The following is a 21525-nucleotide window of genomic DNA, read 5'->3' as shown; positions in this document are numbered from 1 at the left end:
TTCAACATATCCTAGCTTTTTACTGAAAATATTCAGATGTAACCCCATTTGTAATGGATTACAGTTACATTTATTCTGTAATTAAATTACGTAAAGCTATTGCATGTAACTAGCTACTCCTCAACATGACGTAAACCTAACCAAGAGTGTTAACAAAAGCAAATGTAAAAAAAAAAGTATTTGCTTAACCAATCATGCCATTGTACAGTAGCTTGCTTCTACAAGTCTTCAACTTGACCCTTATTTCATGAGATTCGTTCCCGAGCTCTCCGCATCCCAAGTGCAATCTGTACCAGGTGGGCTACCGACTAAGTTTGCCACATCAGATAGCCTTTCATTGGGTTGTATGATATAAGCACTGAAATCTATTACATTACAAATCATGTGCTATGGTAAAAGTGTCATAATACAGTATTTTACAAGGAACCATGCAAAAATAAGTCTTTATTAATCAATAATCTGTCAAATGTGTGAAAAGAAATTAAAGTTTAACCATGTAAACAGTTTTACTGCCTCTAGTGTTCATTTTAGCTGGAAACTGCAGTGAATTGCATCTATAGGTATGTTTCGGAGTTTTGCAAAAATGTAGGAAGAGTCATTTCTCAATGAGTGTGTTTAAATTCACCCTCATAATGCGATAATAATGGGATTTTGGCACCCTATAAGCTGTTTATCTCTGCTAATAAAGCATCATTCATAATCTTTTTTAAGGAAATTTAATGAAATTTAAGGATAAAAAATGGACATTAATAATAACAGACTTCTGCAAAGTCAAATTAAACAAGCTTTAGATTAATTTCTAGAAGTTTAAAGGGGTCATATTTAAATTTTTCCTTTCTCTTTGGAGTGTTTCAAGCTCTTGGTGCAAAAAGAAGATCTGTAAAGTTGCAAAGACCAAAGTCTCAATCCAAAGAGATATTCTTTATAAAAGTTAATACTCTTCCCAATACACAATATGTTAAGGGCGTCACACGCTTGAAGCATTCGGCCAATCACAACACACTGGATAGCTGGCCAATCAGAGCACACCTCACTTTTCAGTGCGATGAGCCTTGTAAAAATCGAGTGTTTCAGAAGGCGGGGCATAGAGGAGAAACAATAATGTACAGTATCTGGAAAATAATGTGTTTTTTGAACCTTAAACCGCATAAACACATTTCATTACACCAAATACACAAAATAATGTTCTTTTTAGCAACATTACATGAACCCTTTAAATCTGAATGGAATGGAAAATCACAATTCACTTAATTTAGAAAGTGTAATTTAGAAAAAATACTACTTTAACCCAGGCCATTTGTGTAAATGAAAGATGAATACCTCAGCAGCACAAGAATGTTGTCATACTGTATGACATAATAAAGATAATGTAAATATTGCAACTTTGTAGTCTGGAATAACCCATGCAAACTCAAGATTATCAATAACCTGGATGGTTGCTTTAGAAGCTGTGACTCTCTAATCTATAAAATGGTGGCTATTTGCAAATATGACTGCAGGGCACTTTGTCAGATAGCTTTTGCACACAAACCTAATATTTTACAACAGCAGATACCAGTCATTCCCATAACAAAACCTTTTAGAGAGTTCTGAAATATAAGAAAGTCCTAATCTAAATGTATCCTTTTTACAGATCCTTTTAAGGCAGGTCAGTTCACTCAGCGGCCAACTTGGTCAGCTATTTCCTGCAAGTACAGCTCCTATCTGTTTGAATCTGCAAAGACTGAAACCTCTTGACTGTTTGTCAAGATTACTTTTATTCTAGAAGGTCACTGGTAGTAAGTGTAGCAATCATTTCAGAGATTAAGACAGAAACTTTTTCTGACTGTTTACACATTCAGTGAATAGGTTGTTCAATTAAAAAAAAAAAAATTCAAAATGTACACATTTGCTAAATTATTGTATACACTGTTCCTCATTAAAAATTATAAGGTGCAGCAGATGTTACAGCAAATGGACATATTCTACCCCCATGGCTGCCAAATGCACCTGATCAGGTTGTTTATAAGGGTCTGACACATCCCCTCTGTGGCCACACACTCCAGTCACCCCTGGTCTCACCTGTCTTCTCCCTGCATATGATATGATGACATGTCATAAAACTCCTAAAAAAAGGACAAAGAAACAGAGGGGAAAAACTTTGACTCAGAGGAGTTTAGTCTTGAAAACTGCATTGAAAACTGCACCTCTATAAAGCAGTCTACACAACAGTGCCATAAGATCATTAATGTATTCATTTTGCTTTGAATGTATCACGTGAGAAGCCAATCACCTCAGAAGCTTGTCACAACATGAAACACTGTGACAACCAGTTAATGCATGCCATCACACACATACTGTAATCTTACATGTCTGTTAAGAGATATATGAGATATATGTTTGTAGAAATTGTTATAGAATGCTAATTGAAATATTATTGTACATAGAAAAGGTTGGAAAATGATTTTTACATTAAAATCATGTTAACTTGCATTTTGTTTGCGTCTTGCTGCTTTACCAATCGAAAAAGTGAGTATTTTCTTTAAACTGCGTTAAAGATGCCGAAAGAAAGATTAGTTTAATAACCTTAACAGATTTAGCCCAAATTTACGGACACAAGAGCCTGTAAAAACTCAACCTTTTTTGAAAATCTCTATATAATTGAAAGTGTTAAAAGAGCATGTCAGTGAAGCCATTGCTAAAACCATGAATTATAAAATAAAGAAAAATCCAAGAAAAAAATATCCTGGCCTTTTCCAGACCTGTCAAGTTTATGAAAATTTCCTTCAACCCTAAAAACATTTCTGTAGCTCAAACAGTAAAGCATGTTGCTAGCATTGGCCATGGGTTCGATTCCCAGGGAAAGCAAGAACTTAAAATGTGTTCCCTCAATGCAATGTAAGTAGCTTTTTTTTTTTTTTAAAAGTCAATTTACACACATTGTAGAAACATGCTTCTTCACATTTGCAGCAGTTGCCATGTGAAATACTAACTAACTAACTAACTAAATAACTAACTAACTAACTACAGTAACTAAAATACTTTCCTCTGTATTTCACCTCTCTGTTTGGATATCTGGCTTTTCATCTAAAATTATGAAACACAAAACACTTGATTTAAATTACCCAAGTCGAGCTACTGTATTGAAAAAAACATTCAAAATTGCAGAATCGTTCATTCTGTGTATAAAATTAAAATAATGAGAGCCTTTCTATACAATTAATTTAGGTTCAACAAGACTATAGTGTCCAGTAATTTAATATTTATATTTAGTTATTTTTAGCTATTTTTTGAGTGAATGATAATACTGCTCATTTCGTTTAGGAGAATAATATCCCAATTTAGGCTAGAGAAAACCAGCATGTGTAGTCAGACTTTTGACTCAGAGCCTTCTAATTAACTATAATTATATATGCCTATATATATATATATATCTATATATATATATATATTATATATATATATATATATATATATATATATATATATATATCTATATATATATATATATCCCTCCTGAGGCTTTTCCATGTGACAACAAGCCCCTGTTTCATTTTTTATATAATTCATATCAGGAGCTAAGTTATGATTGGATAGATGATCAGTATTATTTGGTATTATATGGTTCAGGGACATGACTTTCTATGAGGAGCTTTGGTAAGCCCGAGCCGTGTACCTCTGAAGACAGTGATGGCATCACCCATTGTTTGCTCTTATGTGCCATTTCAGTTCATTTGGACGCTTGAGTCATTTGCGCCACTGACGCACGCGTTTAGATTCCGCTCTGAACATCTCATTGTTTACAGATCTGGATTAAGCGCTCGTGCGGTGATGATGACTCATATTGCACCATGATTCACATCCTCACGCATTCGCATGCATTCATCCTGTGCTGTTCGCTTCACTGCAGTATTTCCCCAGTGAACGACAAGCAGTGCTGCGCACTCGATGTCTCCTCGAAGCAAACAGCTTTGTTCAGCTTGTATGTTTAATTCAAGAATTGATGTTTGTTCGGTATCACAGCATTGACTTGTATTTAAATCAGCGTTAGGGACCGTTCGCACAGCACGCATTCTTGCGTTCAAAAAGCGTGTCGGAGACGTGTTTTGAAACTTAAAACTTCATACGACGTCTAAGACGCGGTGCTGTAAGAGAGACCGCGACTCAAAAGCAAGAACGCGTTCGAATGTGTCTGTGTCAAGACACGTTTTGCGTTCAATACCAAATAGACGGAACGCAACAGGATTGGAAATCACAATTATATCGAGACGCGGTTTTTCGAGCACTATTTTAACTCGACTGGTGTCTGAAAAATAAAAAAAACGCGACTCTTTTGACGCGAGACTATGAACGCAACAGGGGGACGCGACGCAACGTTACCAAAGTCCGTCTTATACATGTCAACTAACTATTAAAACAGCGCAACGTTGCGCAGCGGAACTGAAGTTACGCTACGTTTGGGTTTTAAAGCACGTTTTGAACAGCTGAGGGCGTCTTAACCAGACGAGCTTAGAAATAATAGCGAGACAAGACAACGGCGAAATACGTCCGTCATATTGTTATAGATCAACAATTAAAAAACAACGCAGACGGAAAACAGGAACGCGATCTGTTTATTATGATAAACAACCACGGCAATTCCTTTTTATTGTTACTTCTCAATACTAGCGCGTAATTTAACCTCGACAGCAACGCCGTTTATTTCAGCGCAAAGTGTCTTTTAAACAGCGTCGCCCTGTTGACGTTTACGCAGTAGGCTACGTTTATAGCAAAGCTGTTATAAATGTACTCCTGCCCATCGAGCGTCTATTTTTACCGAAACCTGAAACCTTAATGTGATTTATCGTCGTTTTTTTCGATGTATGTTTTTTCTCCTTTCAGCACTGGATAGCTCCTTCAATTTTACAAACACGCCCTCCGTCAAATGACTGACAGCAGAAATGACCATACACCAATCAAGGGCACTTTCCTAAACCCTATAAGGTGAAGAAGAAGACGGGATGTTAGTGTTGGGAAGTCCGACTCATTTCCCCGAATCGGTTCCTTCGAACGGTTCAGTTCAGTGTAGCTGATTTGCAAGCCGAGAACTGGATAAACGCTCTGACCGAACGAGTCTGTTTTGCGAAATGGTTCGTTGAAAGAATCGACTCAATGAACGATTCCTACGCGAATCGGACATCACTAGTGGGTTTCTGCCGTTCTCATGCTTTGAGACTGGAGTGGACGAAAGAGGGCGGAGTGTGTTTGTCATCCAAATGTGAAGTACTGACTCCCTGCCTCCGAAAAATAGGATTTTTTCTCTGTCTCTCTCTCTCTCAGTCGATCACGTCTGTTGGGGTCCAGCATCATATTGGGAGGAGAGCGTCGGGGATCCTGCACATCTGCTGCGCTCCTGCAAGGAGATACAAGACCGAATCAGCATCACTTACACAAACAACACCAATGCACCTGAGGGGAAAGGGATTACCGATGCAATAATTGTTTTCTGGCCAGGAATCAGGTGTCAGAAATGCGTGAAAATCCACAGGTGAAAATGCTGTGCTGATTTGATACATTCCAGCTGTGATTTCTCGCATCAGATTTGGTGAACTGAAGCTGGTAAGGTAAAAGAGCGGGATTGAAGGATATGGCCATAATCCGGATATCGTTACTCTTGCAAGTGGGATTTGTTATAGGATCAAATTATAGATATGTGGAACATGATCGGGACCTAAAAGCAAAGCTGCCCATTTATAACACGCACAGCTACCAGCAAGCGCACCTCCGGAAGCCCCATTCGGGTTTAGCGCAGAAGATTGAGGAACAGGTACCCAGAGTGGTGAGTGCGTTTCTGCACACGGGGGATTCCTCCACCTTAAATCACGGCAACTGCTCCAGGAGATATGAGCTGGCGGGGTTGCGAGGAAGGACGCGCGGAGACGCGCATCACTCCATGCGCAGCGTCCTGGACACAGTCCTTCACGCCACAAACTTCCTCAACATGATCCTACAAACGAACAGGTCCAGAGATCACAGCCCCAGACGCGATATGGAGTGGTACCACGCTCTGGTCAGGAGTATCCTGGAGGGAGACATCAAGATCCATCGAGCAGTGGTCACCTTGAGCACCGAGTCCCCTCCTGAAGGGCCACCTGTTTACCTTCAGGCCACACGGGCAGGTGGAGAGATCATTCTCCAGGATTTATCCAGCACTGCCCACCATATACTGAAGAACAGAACGGCTGATACCGAGTGGTACCATGAGCATAAAAATAAAAAGAAGACCCATCTCCAAAAACGAGTGCTGAGTCAAGATTTTGCCTCTTTTGACGCGTCTGTGCGCAGTGGAGAAAGTTATATTACCGACAAAACTCAAATTCACTGGTCAGCTCCGTATTTGGAGTGTGAAAATGGGAATTTCATTCCCAGATGGCTCGTGACACTGTCTGCTGGCTTCTATGGCCTTAAACCCAACCGGAATCCAGACTTCAGGTAACTTTGGTAACATGGATGGATTGTTCAGTTGTTCATAATGCACACTGAAAAAAATGTATGCCGTAGAAACTATTTTTACTCAGAAATTGCCAAATTTCACAAACAGTTATAAATAAACATTAAGTAAAACACTGAATTAAATGTGGCATTTTAAAGTAGAATTTTCTTGTAAAACAATCTAATAATTTTTATCTACATCTTTGAAAAAAATGACAGTGCAGATTATCCACAAAGAATATGTTAATATGATGATGATTATGTTCTGTTTAATATGAATTATTTATTTATTTATTTTAAATTGTATAATTACTGTAGAATTAATTCAGGTTTATTTGTATAAAATTTTCTTGCAATACCAAAAAAACAAAACAAACAAAAGAAAATGTTTCAGTGTGCATTTCAGTGTGGAAGTATTTTGTTATCGCTTAGAGATGAGTGTGTCAAAGCAATTTATTATAACAGAATTGCCACGTTACAGTAACAATAATGTTTTTTTTTTTATAGTCTTATTGTTCACGTTTTTGTATTTTATAACACAAATGCTGTGGTTAGTATGGCAAACCATCACTGCAGGTGTAGAGAGTGCTTCTAAAAATAACCAATGCTGGTTGCATAGCAAGAAACCCCTCGGCCCCCGAACAATCAGCTCCCTTCTCAATATACAACCGCGGTCATTGGAGATGTTTAGACTGACCAGGCTAACATGTTGTGTACAAGGATCCTCGACTCAAAGATAAGTTAAGCGGGGCCGGTAACACCGGAGCTCAGAGACAGTATAGAGCTGTTTCCTGTTTACTAATTAATCCCACAGGCACCAGCACCATGGACTGGTTTTACAACCACAATTGTTCTTTAAAAGGTGTAGCCGGTCCTGTAGCTTCTTTCAAGCAAATCATTTATGTGATTGCTTTAAATGCATAGCTGGACTGTGGTATGTAACAATTCAGAGCTCAATTTGCAGCGTGTAGCAAAATAGTGTTTCCATTTATACTGTATATGCCACTGTCAAATTCTCCAGTCTATCATCTAAATGAGGAAAGCCAGCGGAAGCCAGTGTCTCTCTGGGTTTGTTCAGTAGTTATGCTGTAATTTGTAACCTCTCTGCACAGGTCGATATTTGGCCAAGGCTTCGTCTTATGATGGCTTGTATCCCCTGGGTAATGAATTCCGAAACACTTGCTGGCCATGACATTAAGGTAGATCCATCCTGTTGTCTTTAGGCCCACTCTTTGCCACCTACACATATTTCTAAAGGGGCAATGAAGGGGGGAAGGGGTGTTCTGTAATGCAATGTCTCCGGTCTTCACTCCCAGGATACCTTTCAGTCAATACGATAATGAATAAATAATGAAAGATGTACAACAGCAACAAGAGGCACCTCTCATACATCTGCAGACATTTTTAGAGTAATGTTGTGTGTCTGAATGTTAAATTTAGACTTCTTATTGTGACGGACAACCTGATATTTGTGTAGGTGAAATGTTAATTACATCTAGTTGAGTCTTTCTTCACTTTGACAAGTTCCATTATCTAGTGTAGCTTGAGCTAAAGGACATGAAGAGCACACGTATGACGATTTGTAAATATATTGGTACTTTTTTTGGAGGGAATTTGAGCACATGCTCATTGCCACAATGCGTGCGAGGGTGTTGTGGCTGGTTGCTAGATTATTGCTATGTGGTTGCTAAGGTGTTCTAAGTGTTTTTTTTAGCACATTGCTATATGGTTGGCTAGGGTTATTTGGTGGTTTATTGTTAGGTTTTTCTGGGTGGCTGCTTATTGGCCCAGGGGTCAATGATGTGATGTTCATTATTTTGTCTGGATCTGTTCAAATTTATGTATTCAAAAATACATTAAAATGCACTTCATACATACAGTGATTTAAATAAATCTCTTTCATGTTAATAATATTTAAATATATATATATATATATATATATATATATATATATATATATATATATATATATATATATATATATATATATATATATATATATGTATATATATATATGTATATATACATGTTGATATTTTTTAGTTTGTGTTACAATGGTCTAATATTATAATAAAGAGTAAATAATGAAATTAAAAAGTCATATGGTGCAACCAACATACAGACATATGAAGAATATGAACTTTTTTTGACAGCATTTTTTGTTTTTAAATAAAACATTTTATGACAAGAAAAGGTTAGTTCAAGTTATAAAATATCATGCTGTGCAATGAATGTAATATTTAAAAATGTAATATTAGAGATGATATTGATGAATTAATCATTTTTATAATAATTATAATAATTACATATAACAATTCTATAATTAATTAACAAAATACTCATTTTATTTGTAAAACTTTTTTTGAGGTCTCTCAAGGTTTTAATCCATTATTAAAAAATTAATAGATTAATAGCAACTGAGGCAACTGTTTGTTTTAAATCACGTGGAAAGGAGTTTGTTGATTATAAGCATTTGTCTGGTATAGGACTAATTATCATATGAGAAGTGCTCATGAAACAATGACATGCAGTGGCAAACCATTATAGAAGATTGAAATTCATTTTATCTCTTGGCTCCAGATGAGCAACAATAATTGTCTGTATGGTGAAGGCTATGCCTTTCTCTCACAGATGCTGCTATTTTATGTAGCCGTGCATTTATGGATTGATTTCTCTCAAGTGTAATGGGATATTTACTTTTTGAACTTTTTTTCTCAGTTCACCCTCGACTGCTACCATGTAGACCTTGATTTGCATACTTGAGTACTGTCCTCAAAATGCTGCAACAAATTCGGACCTTCACAATTCTTTAGAATAGCAGTGTATGGTGTAACATTAAGATTTGCCCCCTCATACGTTTAGTAATTTTGTGTACTTTCTTTGCATATTTTGTATTTGAATAACTGTACATTAAATAGATCTTAAGGTACCATAGCATGCAATCTTTCTCCTTTGTCAGGTGTGAGTGAGGGTTGGATGGAGGGAAAAGTGAACTCTATTAAGGCTGTCCAGTCTGCCAGGGGCCTCTGGGGATACACAAATCCACAATGTCCTATTATAACCCACATGGGCTGTAGGTCCTCTGCCCTACAAGCTCCTGCCAAGAGCCCAAGGGAGGCCGAGTTTGGAATAGGCCAATTACTACTGGCATGGTAGTCTTAAAGAGACAGCGCCATTTCTATAACATCATGTTTATTTTTATTTTTATTTTTATTTTCAAGTATTTGTTTTCAAAGGGTTTTCAAGCATCAAAACAATAATAAGTTTAATACAACTTTATTTTTCTATACATTTATACTTAATATTTTCCATACAATAGAATGCGTTCCATTGTATGTATTTATTATTATTTTATTATATTTATTTATTTAAAATGAAACATAATAAAATAATATTTTTTTTTTTTTTTACCATGATATACAGAACACATCCACTATAATGCCATTCAGTGTAACAATAGTTTATACACCCAAAAAAAAATAAAAAATGTGAGGCATATTTAGAACAAGAATCATTAGATGACATTAAAAATAACCCCCCCAAAATGAATTAATTATCATTTTAAATCTTTACCAGTCTTTGCCACTATCCTTCAAACCACTAAGTATTAACCAGTTTTTATTAATTTAAAATATAATACAATTTAGGTTGATAATATTTTATTTCTATATTTTAATAAGTACAGGCCTTAATATGCATGCTGTATTTTTTTATTATTACTATTTTTTTTACATAAATATAATGTTATGTTGATTGCTGAATGATGATGAAGCATTATTTTACCCATATTTTGACATTTTATTTTCACAAACGTTATTTGAAACATTACAATAGATACTCTACATGCATGTAATATTCATTCTATGAATATAAAATAACTTTTGTAAGTTTCATTTGATGCAAACAACAAAATGGGATGTCTTATCTTTGATCCACTTTTGAATGGTAATAGTGTAATATTAGATTTAAAATATAAAAATATAATATAAAATATAAAAAAACTGCTAAAATTACTAGTAAGAAAGTCATTTTCAAAATAGTAGGCAGTATACAGTGTATACAGTGCAGTATTCATTAAGCACTAACTGGTATTCCATTCAGAACATAGCTAATATGAATGCATTGGAAATGGCTACTGATAATACTGATGTCTATGGAAGCCCGTTTCCGCCACTAAATAAAAAATAAAACAAGGTAATTGCAACTTTTTATCACACAATTCTGAGAAAAAAAATAGTCAAAATTGCAAGTTATAAAGTCAGAATTGCGAGATATAAAGATATAAACTCGCAATTCTGACTTTTTCATGGAATTGCGAGCTTATATCTTGCAATTTTGACTTTTTAACTCGTAATTCTGAGAAATAAAGTCAGAATTGCAAGACATAAACTCGCTATTGCAAACTCAGAATTGTGACTTAATATGTCGCAATTCTGGCTTTATAACTTGCAATTATGTGTTATAAAGTCAAAATTGCAAGATATGAACACAATTCTGAGAAAAAAAGAAGAAGTCAGTATTGCGAGTTAAAAAGTCAGAATTGCAAGATATAAACTCGCAATTCCCAGAAAAAAGTCTGTTAACCCCACAATTTTGACTTTATAACTCGCAATTCCGTGTTATAAAGTCAGAATTGCAAGATATGAACTCACAATTCTGAGAAAAAAAAAAGTCAGAATTGTGAGATAAAAAGTCGGAATTATCATGTTTTATTATTTATTCAGTGGCGGAAACAGGCTTCCATAGATGTCCTATCTGACCTCTTGTCTGAGAAAATCGAGTCCTTTGGGAGAAATCCATCCATTTCCTGTGTTAGCTGGAACAGTTTCTTGCTGTTCTGCTCTATTTGAATTGAATTTCAGTTTGGCATAAAAAGGGGGAGCTCATTAAAAAGAAAATGCATGAAGACGGATGTCACCTCTTTTCATCCAGCGCGAAGCTAGATCTCGCCACGAGCGCTGTTATGCTAATGTAGTCCAAAAAGAAAGGAAGACAGTTAGATAAAATTCAATTAGCCAACAAAACCTGCACAATGAAACAGGAGACTGCTATACATACTCTCTAAAGAGCAAACTGTCATTCTGCCATGGACTTCATGAAAAATGGATGGACGAAGCGTAAAGTAATTTTTAGTATTTGTTCAGGCAGCGACAGAACCTCAGCTAGCTTCAAGGCACATGTCTATTGAATAGCAGACGGTCTTAAAAGCATCCTCTTAATAAATCAAGTGCACTGAAGCATTATGTTTTAGTATGATCTCAATGTCATGTTGTGCTTCTATTTTAAGGAAACAAAATGAGGGGAATTCATTAGGTTGACAGGACGAGTTTTGGCTAATGTGACTCAAGGCCCTGCTTGTCGTCTGTGCTGTGACACCGGGGTCATTCTGTCGAGTACTGTCGGCCGTTATCAAAGCAGACAGCCCAGCGATCTTTAATGTCAGCGGCTCTTTGTGCCCTCACATTTCAGCCCACCACACCACCATCACAACACAACCCCATCAACAAACACTATCTCTACAGACATTGTTCCTTTACAAGCTAAACCTAGCAATAATTTACGTTTAGTAAACTTCTGTTTTCATTGGTGAAAAGATATTTACTGATATATATGAATGACGACTTAAGCAAAGGAAAACAAGTCATTTATTAGGAAAAATAGGAAGATATATGACTTTTTTATGCCATACGCCACTGTGATAAAAAGTGCACTTAATTGTGTTTAATGTCCATTGGTAGTGCACTTAAAGATCAATAATTTATATCAATCAATTTTAAATTGTTGTTTCTATTTTAAAATGCACTTTGTAATAATGTCATTAAAAGTTTTTCTTGAAAATACATTTTAAAATGTTTGCATGAAATGCATGAAAGAAACATGCAAAATACTAGATTATAATTTTAAATGTAGTGTTATTTGATACTATATTTACAAATATTTCAAATGTACCGAATTGCAGCTTCTTCATTATAAATGTATAATTGCAAATATATTTAAGTGCATGATATACAAGTTTCAAAAGAAATGGCATGTTAGTTTATCATAAATGCTTGTCAGTTTATTCGGCAGTACCTGCACAAGACAATATAAGTATAATATAATTATAAAATTACCTATAAAGATACTCAGTCATACTTAGTCCTACTGAGGTGGGTCAGAAAAGAACTCTAGAGTTCAGCTAATTGCGTTTAATATAAATTTAAACTATAATACGGTTTCATTAAATTGCAATGAACAATGCAATTAAGCATTAGAAAACATTTTCAGTGAGTATTTCTTTTAAAGTATTTTAAGTACTAAGTATGTTAAAATTTGATTTAAATGTTAAAATGCATTTGAAATACAATCACTTTTGATTTTGTAGCACGGACACTAACTTCACTGCATCAGTTGTAAAAATAAATAAATAATAATAAAAAAAAAAAATCATTAAACAACAAAAACAACTTTTTTTTTTTATAGGTTGAATCAGTTTTGGAGCAATGAAACATCCAAAAGTAGGAGAAATCATATCGGACATCCAGCTTTAAATGGAATGCATCATCGTCACTTTGCTGTTCTCTCTGATCAGCTGTTTGGACATACAGAGCCCAAAATAGTCCTCAGAACAGAGATCTAATTAACTGCATCGTCTGGGTGCCATCCAGCGAGGACATGTCTTATCTTATTTGGCCCGATCACTGATATTTTGCTTCATTCCTACAAACAGGATTATACAATAAAAAGTACTTGAGGACATTACGGGATCATAATCTAACTTGGATTAATAGAGCAGATTGGTTTTGATCACCACTGACAGGGTATTACTGTTACACAAGTCGTTTGACTAACCTTTGCCAATGCCAACAATAGCCTACTAATAAATAATAATAATAATAATAATAATAATAATAATAATAATAATAATAATAATAATGCTTCTTATAATAATGTTTGTAAGAAGAAAATTGTACTGTAACCACTGATGACAGCTGTGTAACAGAGCAGATGATTCATTATGATAAAAGTGCACTTTTTCTACAAATATAGGTTAAAATAGGTTTCTCATGTAAGCAATAAAGCAATAAAAAAGCACAAAATGCATCTTTAGAATCATATCATGTTAAATGAATTAATCAGTCTCAAATGTAGCTTTACCAAAGGTAACATAATGTAACAAAAATTTAACTTTTTCATTAAATTTAACATTTCGTATGTAATTTTGTGTTGCTAATCATTATTATACTATTTATTTTCATGTAGCTGCATCAATATTTTGTTCTATGTTCTATGATTAATTAATTAATCAGTGGTTTATTACAAATTGCAAACTTTTTTTTTTTTTTTTATTTTTTAAAGATATTTAGCAAGGATGGGAACATTCTAGAAGTGTCTGTGACATTCTTTAATATTGTAGTGCTTTCTGGAACTTTCCAGAACATTGTGGAACTAGTCATAAAAAGTCTTCCAATGTACATTTACATTACATTTACATTTAGTCATTTAGCAGACGCTTTTATCCAAAGCGACTTACAAATGAGGACAATGGAAGCAATCAAAAACAACAAAAGAGCAATGATATATAAGTGCTATAACAAGTCTCAGTTAGCCTAAACACAGTATACGTAGCAAGGGCTTTTAAATAATATAATAAATAAAAAGAAAACAGATAGAATAGAAAAAGAATAGAGCAAGCTAGTGATAGAGGTCTTTTTTATAATTGTATAATAAATGAAAAGAAAAAAATAGATAGGATACAAAAAGATTAGAAAGGTAGTTACATTTTTTTTTTTTTTTTTTATAGAATTAGAATAGTGAGGGAAAAAGTTATAGGGTCAAATAAAGATGGAAGAGATGTGTTTTAAGCCGATTCTTGAAGATGGCTAAGGACTCAGCTGCTCGGATTGAGTTGGGCAGGTCATTCCACCAGGAGGGAACATTTAATTTAAAATTCCGTAAAAGTGACTTTGTGCTTCTTTTGGATGGCACAATCAAGCGATGTTCACTTGCAGAACGCAAGCTTCTAGAGGGCACATAAGTCTGAAGTAATGAATTTAGGTAAAGGGGTGCAGAGCCAGTGGTGGTTTATAGGCAAACATCAATGCCTTGAATTTTATGCGAGCAGCTATTGATAGCCAGTGCAAGTTGATAAATAGAGGTGTGACGTGTATTCTTTTCGGCTCATTAAAAATGAATCTTGCTGCCGCGTACAAGTACACTCCAATGTACACTTCTGAAGTTTTAGACACTCACTTTTGGTAACTGTTTATGTTAAATTGTCGTTAGGTCAGTATTGCATGCATGTACAATGTCAGTTTTATGTTAGAGTAAGATAATAGATTTTATGAACACTGTTTTATGATACACAACAAGTAATGTGATTTATGTCTTAACCATGTCAAAATTCATAAAGAAACGTTAAAATTAAAAGCAAAACAAAACGATTAAAAATTGTTTTGCACTGTAATGTGAGAAAAAGCAAAAATAAAGTATTCTTTTTCTTGATTTATGGTAAATATAAATGTATCAATTAGGGATGCACCGTCTCTCATCTAATTGGTCAATCAGTGCTTCAACCCCAGAAATTATGTAAATTTAAGTGCTTGTGAACTTGCCACTTAAAGTAATATTACCTTCATAGTTTGGTAGTTAGCAGTTAAAAAATAAATAAATAAATAAAATAAAACTAGATGGAGCTTATTTGCAGTTAATTATTTATGTGTGTGTATCATTTTTTTATGCAAATTAACTGTGCAGTTGAAATGTCTGGATACTCTTTTCGAGACAATGCAAATAAATGATAATGATTAGCCTATTATATCTAAAAATGAATAGCATTTGAATATAAAAAAAATGTATATATAATATATAATTAAAAAAATAAAAAAAAAAAATAATAAATATAGTGCATTTAATAAAATGGTAACAATTTGTTGAAAAAAAAATAAGAGTACAATTTTTCTATCATTTTGTAAAGGATAAAAAGTAAATTACAACATTTTATGTATTACTTCTTACTCAATGTGTTAGTCAAGCAAGCTAATGTGCTCTGAGAAGTCAGAGAAAAATTGTTGACAATTATGTTGTGCATTTTAACAAGATATAGATGTCTTGTTGAACATTGTCGATTAAGATACAAATAAATCTCACAGATCTCGTCAGTGTCTTCAGATCTCATTTCAATCTCAGGGGAGACAGAAATGCAATCCAATGTCACATCGTCTGCCACAGTAATTACAGTCAATTTATACTAATCCCAATAATCATCAGGCTTTTCATCATTAAGATTTCTGTCTTGCGAGTTAATAACGGAATCAGGGAAGGTCGTGGCCTAATGGTTAGAGAGTCGGACTCCCAATCGAAGGGAGTTGTGAGTTCGAGTCTGGGGCGGCAGGAAAATTGTGGGTGGGGGTGAGTGAATGTACAGCGCTCTCTCCACCCTCATACCAGACCTTAGGTGCCCTTGAGCAAGGCACTGAACCCCAAACTGCTCCCGGCGCCGCAGCATAAATGGCACTGCTCCGGGTGTGTGTTCACAGTGTGTGTGTGTTCACTGCTCTGTGTGTGTGCACTTCGGATGGGTTAAATGGCAGAGCACAATTCTGAGTATGGGTCACCATACTTGGCTGAATGTCACGTCACTTTCACTTTCACTTTTCACTTTCTGTCTTGCGAGTTAATAACGGAAATACAGAGCCATAGGTCTTATTTGACCTTGGATGAAGGATGATGTGGCGGTCCGACGCTTGATGAACACGGCTGCTAAAATTAGCACACTGCTTGGCCAAGGCTTCAATAAGGCAAGCAGAGACTATTCCATGACTGCACCTTCTGTGTCTGTCTGAGAGGAAGAAAGAGAAAAAGACAGGAAATGGATAAAGTCGCAGAGAGATCTGTGTTACCTTAGGCAGTCCTCCTCCTCAGTGTTTTCTGATCTATGTTTGCATGCCTTCAGGACCAGCGTGCACCACAGTATAGCTTCTAATGATTTTTCACCTGCAGTACATGAGAAAGATGGAGTCTAGAGGATTATTAGCATCATTCTCATATGCCTTTGATACTATATATCCAAATCAACTTACTTCGTTAACCCCCACAGACCACTGCATCGAAGCGATTTATGGAATTTCCACGAATGGTTTCAGGAAACAACTGGTTATATAAATATATATTTTGATTTAGTATTTGATATATAGTATCTTCCATATCAAATTGTTATCAAAATGGTTTACCCTCAGGAGATCCAAGATGTAGATGAGTTTCTTTTCTTCATCGTAACAGATTTGGATAAATTTAGCATTACATCACTGCACCTAATGGATCCTCTGCAGTGAATGGGGTGCTGTCAGAATGAGAGTCCAACCAGCTGATAAAAACATCATAATAATCCAAAAGTAATCCATACCCACTCCAATACATCAATTAATGTCTTCTTATGTGGAAAAAAAAAAAAAAAAATCATATGACTGCATCTGACATTGGTAATGATTGCTAATATGTCAAAGATTTCACAGGTTTATTCTATTTATTTTTGAATCAATGAACAAAACACAAAATATATGTTAGAAAGTAATGTATAAATGATGTAAAATTAGAATGTTATTATTTTGTGGTCAATTTGAATATTGCTCAGTTTTACCTGGAAGCATCAACAATGGTTTCAGTGAGCAATCAGCATCTGAGAGACTTTGGATTACATATATAATATTCTAAAGAAATTGTGATTGGTGCCTTTGCAAACCACAATATTGTACTGGTGGTTGCTTACTGGTAAAAGCATTATAAAGTAGCCTATTTACGGTACATTTTCATGAATTTAGTCTCCCACATTACAATACTATGCACTTATTGAATGCATTATGTACTCTACTTTCTGTATGAATTATTTGAAGTTATTTGTCATCCAACATCAGAGTATAATAGCCAGTCCCATTCTGGTACATAATTAAAGGGGTCATATTACATTGCTAAAAAGAACATTATTTTGTGTATTTGGTATAATGCAAGTGTGTTTATTTGGTTTAACGTTAAAAAAAGAAAAAACACATTATTTTCCACGTACTGTACAATATTGTTTCTTCCTCTATGCCCCGTCTTCTGAAAACGGTTGGTTTTTTTTTACAAAGCTCATCATTCTGAAAAGCGAGATGTATGCTGATTGGCCAGCTATCCAGTGTGTTGTGATTGGCCGAATTCCTCAAGCTTGTGATGGAAATGTTGTGCCCCTCACCATTACTGTGATGCCATGTGTCCCTGCTCGACGAGACAAAACCAATAAAACCCATTACAAATGAGGCTTTTGTTGCATCCAGTGGGGGCATAATTACTGATCATAATGACTTCTAAGATGTATCACGCTGCGTAAACATAAAACCATGTCTGCATTCATGATCAGAGAATTGATAAACAACAAGTGCTACTCTACACTGCTCAAAACTCGCATTTGAATCATCAGTGGCAAATCCTTTACATATGAAAACATACTTACAGGCTGTGAGTCAGAAGAACCAGACTGTCCTTGCAAAGTTAGAATTGCCCCACTTTATAGAAACAGACACCGGCATTGTAGGCTACTCTCCCAGGAAACAGCTTTCGTCCTCCGTAAAATGCGCGTCACACATCTGAATATTTGGGTTGAACTGTTCTGGAACAGTGTTGTAAATACAACTTAACCTCTTTTTCTAGTTGTGTCTTCTTTTGGAAGGCCAAACAAAGTAGTTTCACTTTCACAATGAAACACACAGCGTCTCCATGACATGGTGGCAGCAGCAACAGCGAGAATAAAAGTTATGCCTTCTTTCTTTGCATGAACATTTGGGCGGCATTATGCAAATCTTCCCACATCATGACATAGACATGTGGGGGCGTGTTAGAACAAGCTGTTTTAGGTAGGGGTGGTTGACTCTTAACTTTTATAAAGAATATCTCTTTGGATTTTGGACTTTAGTCTTTGCAACTTTACAGATCTTCTTTATGCACCAAGAGCTTATAACACTCCAAAGAGAAAGGAAAAACTGAAATCACATCATATGACCCCTTAAAGCTGCAACAGGAATCAAGCCATGGCACACTATCTTAATTTATGCTTTTTCTTAAGTGGCACCTTCTGCCTGAGAGTGATTTGCATATGTATTCAGCCCATCTGAACAGACGGATTGCATGCGCAAATCAAACCAAATTCGTATTGGTGTGAACAGGCCTTTAGATCGCATGGGCATCTGTGCTTCATAATGTGATTTCTCTCAGCTGAGACTGGGATGTTGCACAAGCCTGTTCTTAATGTTCCAGAACGTTGTCAGCAGATGTGAGAATGCTGGTGCAGACAGCTGTGAATGTCTGTAAGGTTCTGGAGGATTTGATTTCCTTTTCTTCCCTTTATGAGTGCTGATGAGAATGCAAAAGCTTCCTCTCTGCTGACTGAAGAGGAAGACCAGACTGATAAAGAGTGTATTGATCATCTTATTGATGATTTGTTGCTTGCTGGGTACAAATATCAATACGGAAAATGCAAAGTCTTAATGGATCCTTGTAGACACACATCAACATTGGTTGTTATGTCACTTAGAACAAAGACACAATTTAGGATTTGAATAGACTTGTCAATCAATGACTTTTCTGCTTAGCAATCAAAGCTGAAGAAACCTTTTAGCGCACTTTTAGCATTAAATGTCCATGTGTGATGAACTGTAAGTGTATATTTAAAGTGTCAGTGTTTTACTTAACACGTTTAAAGAAAAATTCAGATTTTTTGCAGTTATCAATAGATTAATTTCTCTTTTTCTCTTGTGCTCTATCATATCATATAGGGGTGTTGTTCGAGTGGATGTCAGCCTGCAGGATGTGGATATTGATCAGTGCTCTGCAGATGGCTGGTTTGCAGATGCCTGGCCACACAGGTGCAACCTCACCACTATGGAGGTGAGTCCAACTTCAAGCTTTTGCTTCAGTGTCATGATTGCAAACACCAAAGTTTTGTCTTATTTAATACATCCCAGGAGACAAGACATACTTCAGTGGACTAGAAATATAATTAGAATATAACATTAAAGGAAAAGTACATGTGGCAGCCTTTGTGAAAAAGGTTGCACTTGATTCTGTTGAATGAGCACTTGTGTATTTCAAATCTTAAAGGTATAATAATACCTTTAAAATAATTATTGAGTTAAGTTGAAAAAGTTGACATTTTCATGACAGGGTTTTTTTTTTTTTTTTACACTTAAGGGGATAATTCACCCAAAAATTAAAATTCTGTCATTACTTCATGTCTTTCCATAACCATAAGACTTTGTTCATCTTTGGAACACAAATTAAGATATTTTTTGATGAAATGTCAAGAGCTTTCTGACACTGTAATTACAAATATACATGACACGTTTAATAGAAATTACATTATATATATTGGCAGTATTTCAAAGATAATAGTAATAATGAAATGATATATAAGTCACTCAAATTACATATAAGTTACAAAAAGTCAATCTAAAGTTCAGCTAATTGCATTTATAATATAAATGTAAACTATTTAAACTATAATGAAATTTTCATGTAATGCAGTTGACACAGTTAATTTGTCTAAAAAAACCCAATAAATTCAGGTCTTTAAGAACTTTAAGAAAAAAGCACACTAAAACTATATGATATGATATTATATGATATGATATTATTATTTAAAAATATCCTACTTTTTTTTCACAGAAAGTCAAGCACCAAATTGTCAACAAAAGTCATATGATAGCTTCTAAACAGCTCAAAACCTAAGCCCTAAAATTAAGTTATATGTAGTAAAAAAAAATGGTGTGTCCATGCCATTAATACTAAAAGGCATTGATGATATATTACTGCTTTGATTCTTCATTTTTATGCCAGTTTCATCATGAGACAAACAGAAACTAATGTTGTTTGACATCATTGACATCAAGTAAATGATGTCAGAATGTTCATTTTTGGATGAACTATTTCTTTAATATCCCCGGTTTGCTGAAGAACATAAATAATTTGAACTTTTCAGGACCTCTTACAAAGTAGTCAAAAAAAATCACATCATTGCAGAACAGCATGCCAGCTCACTTTGTGATTTCTGCTCTTGATTCATGGCGTTCATCCTGCTGTTATTTTGAATAACAAAAGACATTTTTATATATATCTTTGACCTTCTGGCTCAACAGTGAATGATTTTGCTGTCTCTTAATGCAGTAAACCTGATGCTTGGAGGATTGCAGTTATAAAGAGAATAGATTTTTAAGGTTTGGCTCCTTCATAATGGATGTGATATAATAGATTGCACAGGGTGCACTGAATAATTGAGAAAGCTCTTTGTGTGCTCGGCCTCCTGATGGACACTGCACAGTATGCGTGTGTGTGAGACACAGTCGAGCATACCGCACATTGCGACACAGCATCTTTACTATATTATGCAACTGAATTGTGACCTCTGTCATAATAGCTTTCATCCACCCCTCGTATCACAGGTCTGTGATTGGTGACGCTTTTTATAAATAGAGCTCAAAACTGCATTGCAATCAGGAGTTTTAATGTAATGTGATTTAGGATAGCGGCTTCGTACCAGAGAGCCCTCTATGCAAAAAAGCTGTAATTCGCTTCATTATCTCAGATGTCTGATGCTGAAACTGCAGCCCACATGTCACTGAACCTGTTTAAGAGAGTCAAGCCAAGAGATTTCTGACTTCATCAGACCAAGAATATCATTAGCAAAGGACTCCCGGAATGTGTAATCCGGTACTTGCACATGCATTTAGCCATTGTGGTTGAAGGTTTGGTTTTGGGTTGACTGTGGATGCTAAAAACATCCTACTGTGCAAGACAAGCATCAATCATACTTAGGCTCAGTGCAAATTCTAACCCTCAGTATTAAGCTTTGATGTGAAGCGTTCATGCATAACCCATGACCTTGCTAGCATCATACTTTAAAGTGTGATCTACAGGAGTGCAGTCCTTTGGTAACCTTCCAGAAGCCACCCTAGCAGTGCATTTAAATGCAAAACAATATTAAAAACACAGTTGGAGCCATTGGAGAGACCAGATGAACAATGACCAGGACTGTTGAGTTTTCAATCAATTGAGAGTTTACTAAAGACA

General features: G+C 35.3%; 1 protein-coding gene across 1 annotated transcript in view; it reads left to right on the top strand.

Moving 5' to 3' along the window:
* The first annotated feature begins 4922 nt into the window (after window positions 1-4922).
* LOC109078103 (probable G-protein coupled receptor 158) overlaps window positions 4923-21525 on the top strand; it is a 56512-nt gene continuing 39909 nt past the window's right edge. The window contains exons 1-2 of the mRNA XM_042751838.1: window positions 4923-6450; window positions 19236-19347. Of these exons, the coding sequence (XP_042607772.1) occupies window positions 5606-6450; window positions 19236-19347 (957 nt within the window). The 5' untranslated portion in view covers window positions 4923-5605. The remainder of the gene's footprint in view (window positions 6451-19235; window positions 19348-21525) is intronic.

Source organism: Cyprinus carpio, chromosome B24, assembly GCF_018340385.1.
Source record: "Cyprinus carpio isolate SPL01 chromosome B24, ASM1834038v1, whole genome shotgun sequence".
Lineage (NCBI taxonomy): Eukaryota > Metazoa > Chordata > Actinopteri > Cypriniformes > Cyprinidae > Cyprinus > Cyprinus carpio.
The sequence above is the reverse complement of the archived record's forward strand: the minus strand, read 5'-3'. Positions and strand labels throughout refer to the sequence as shown.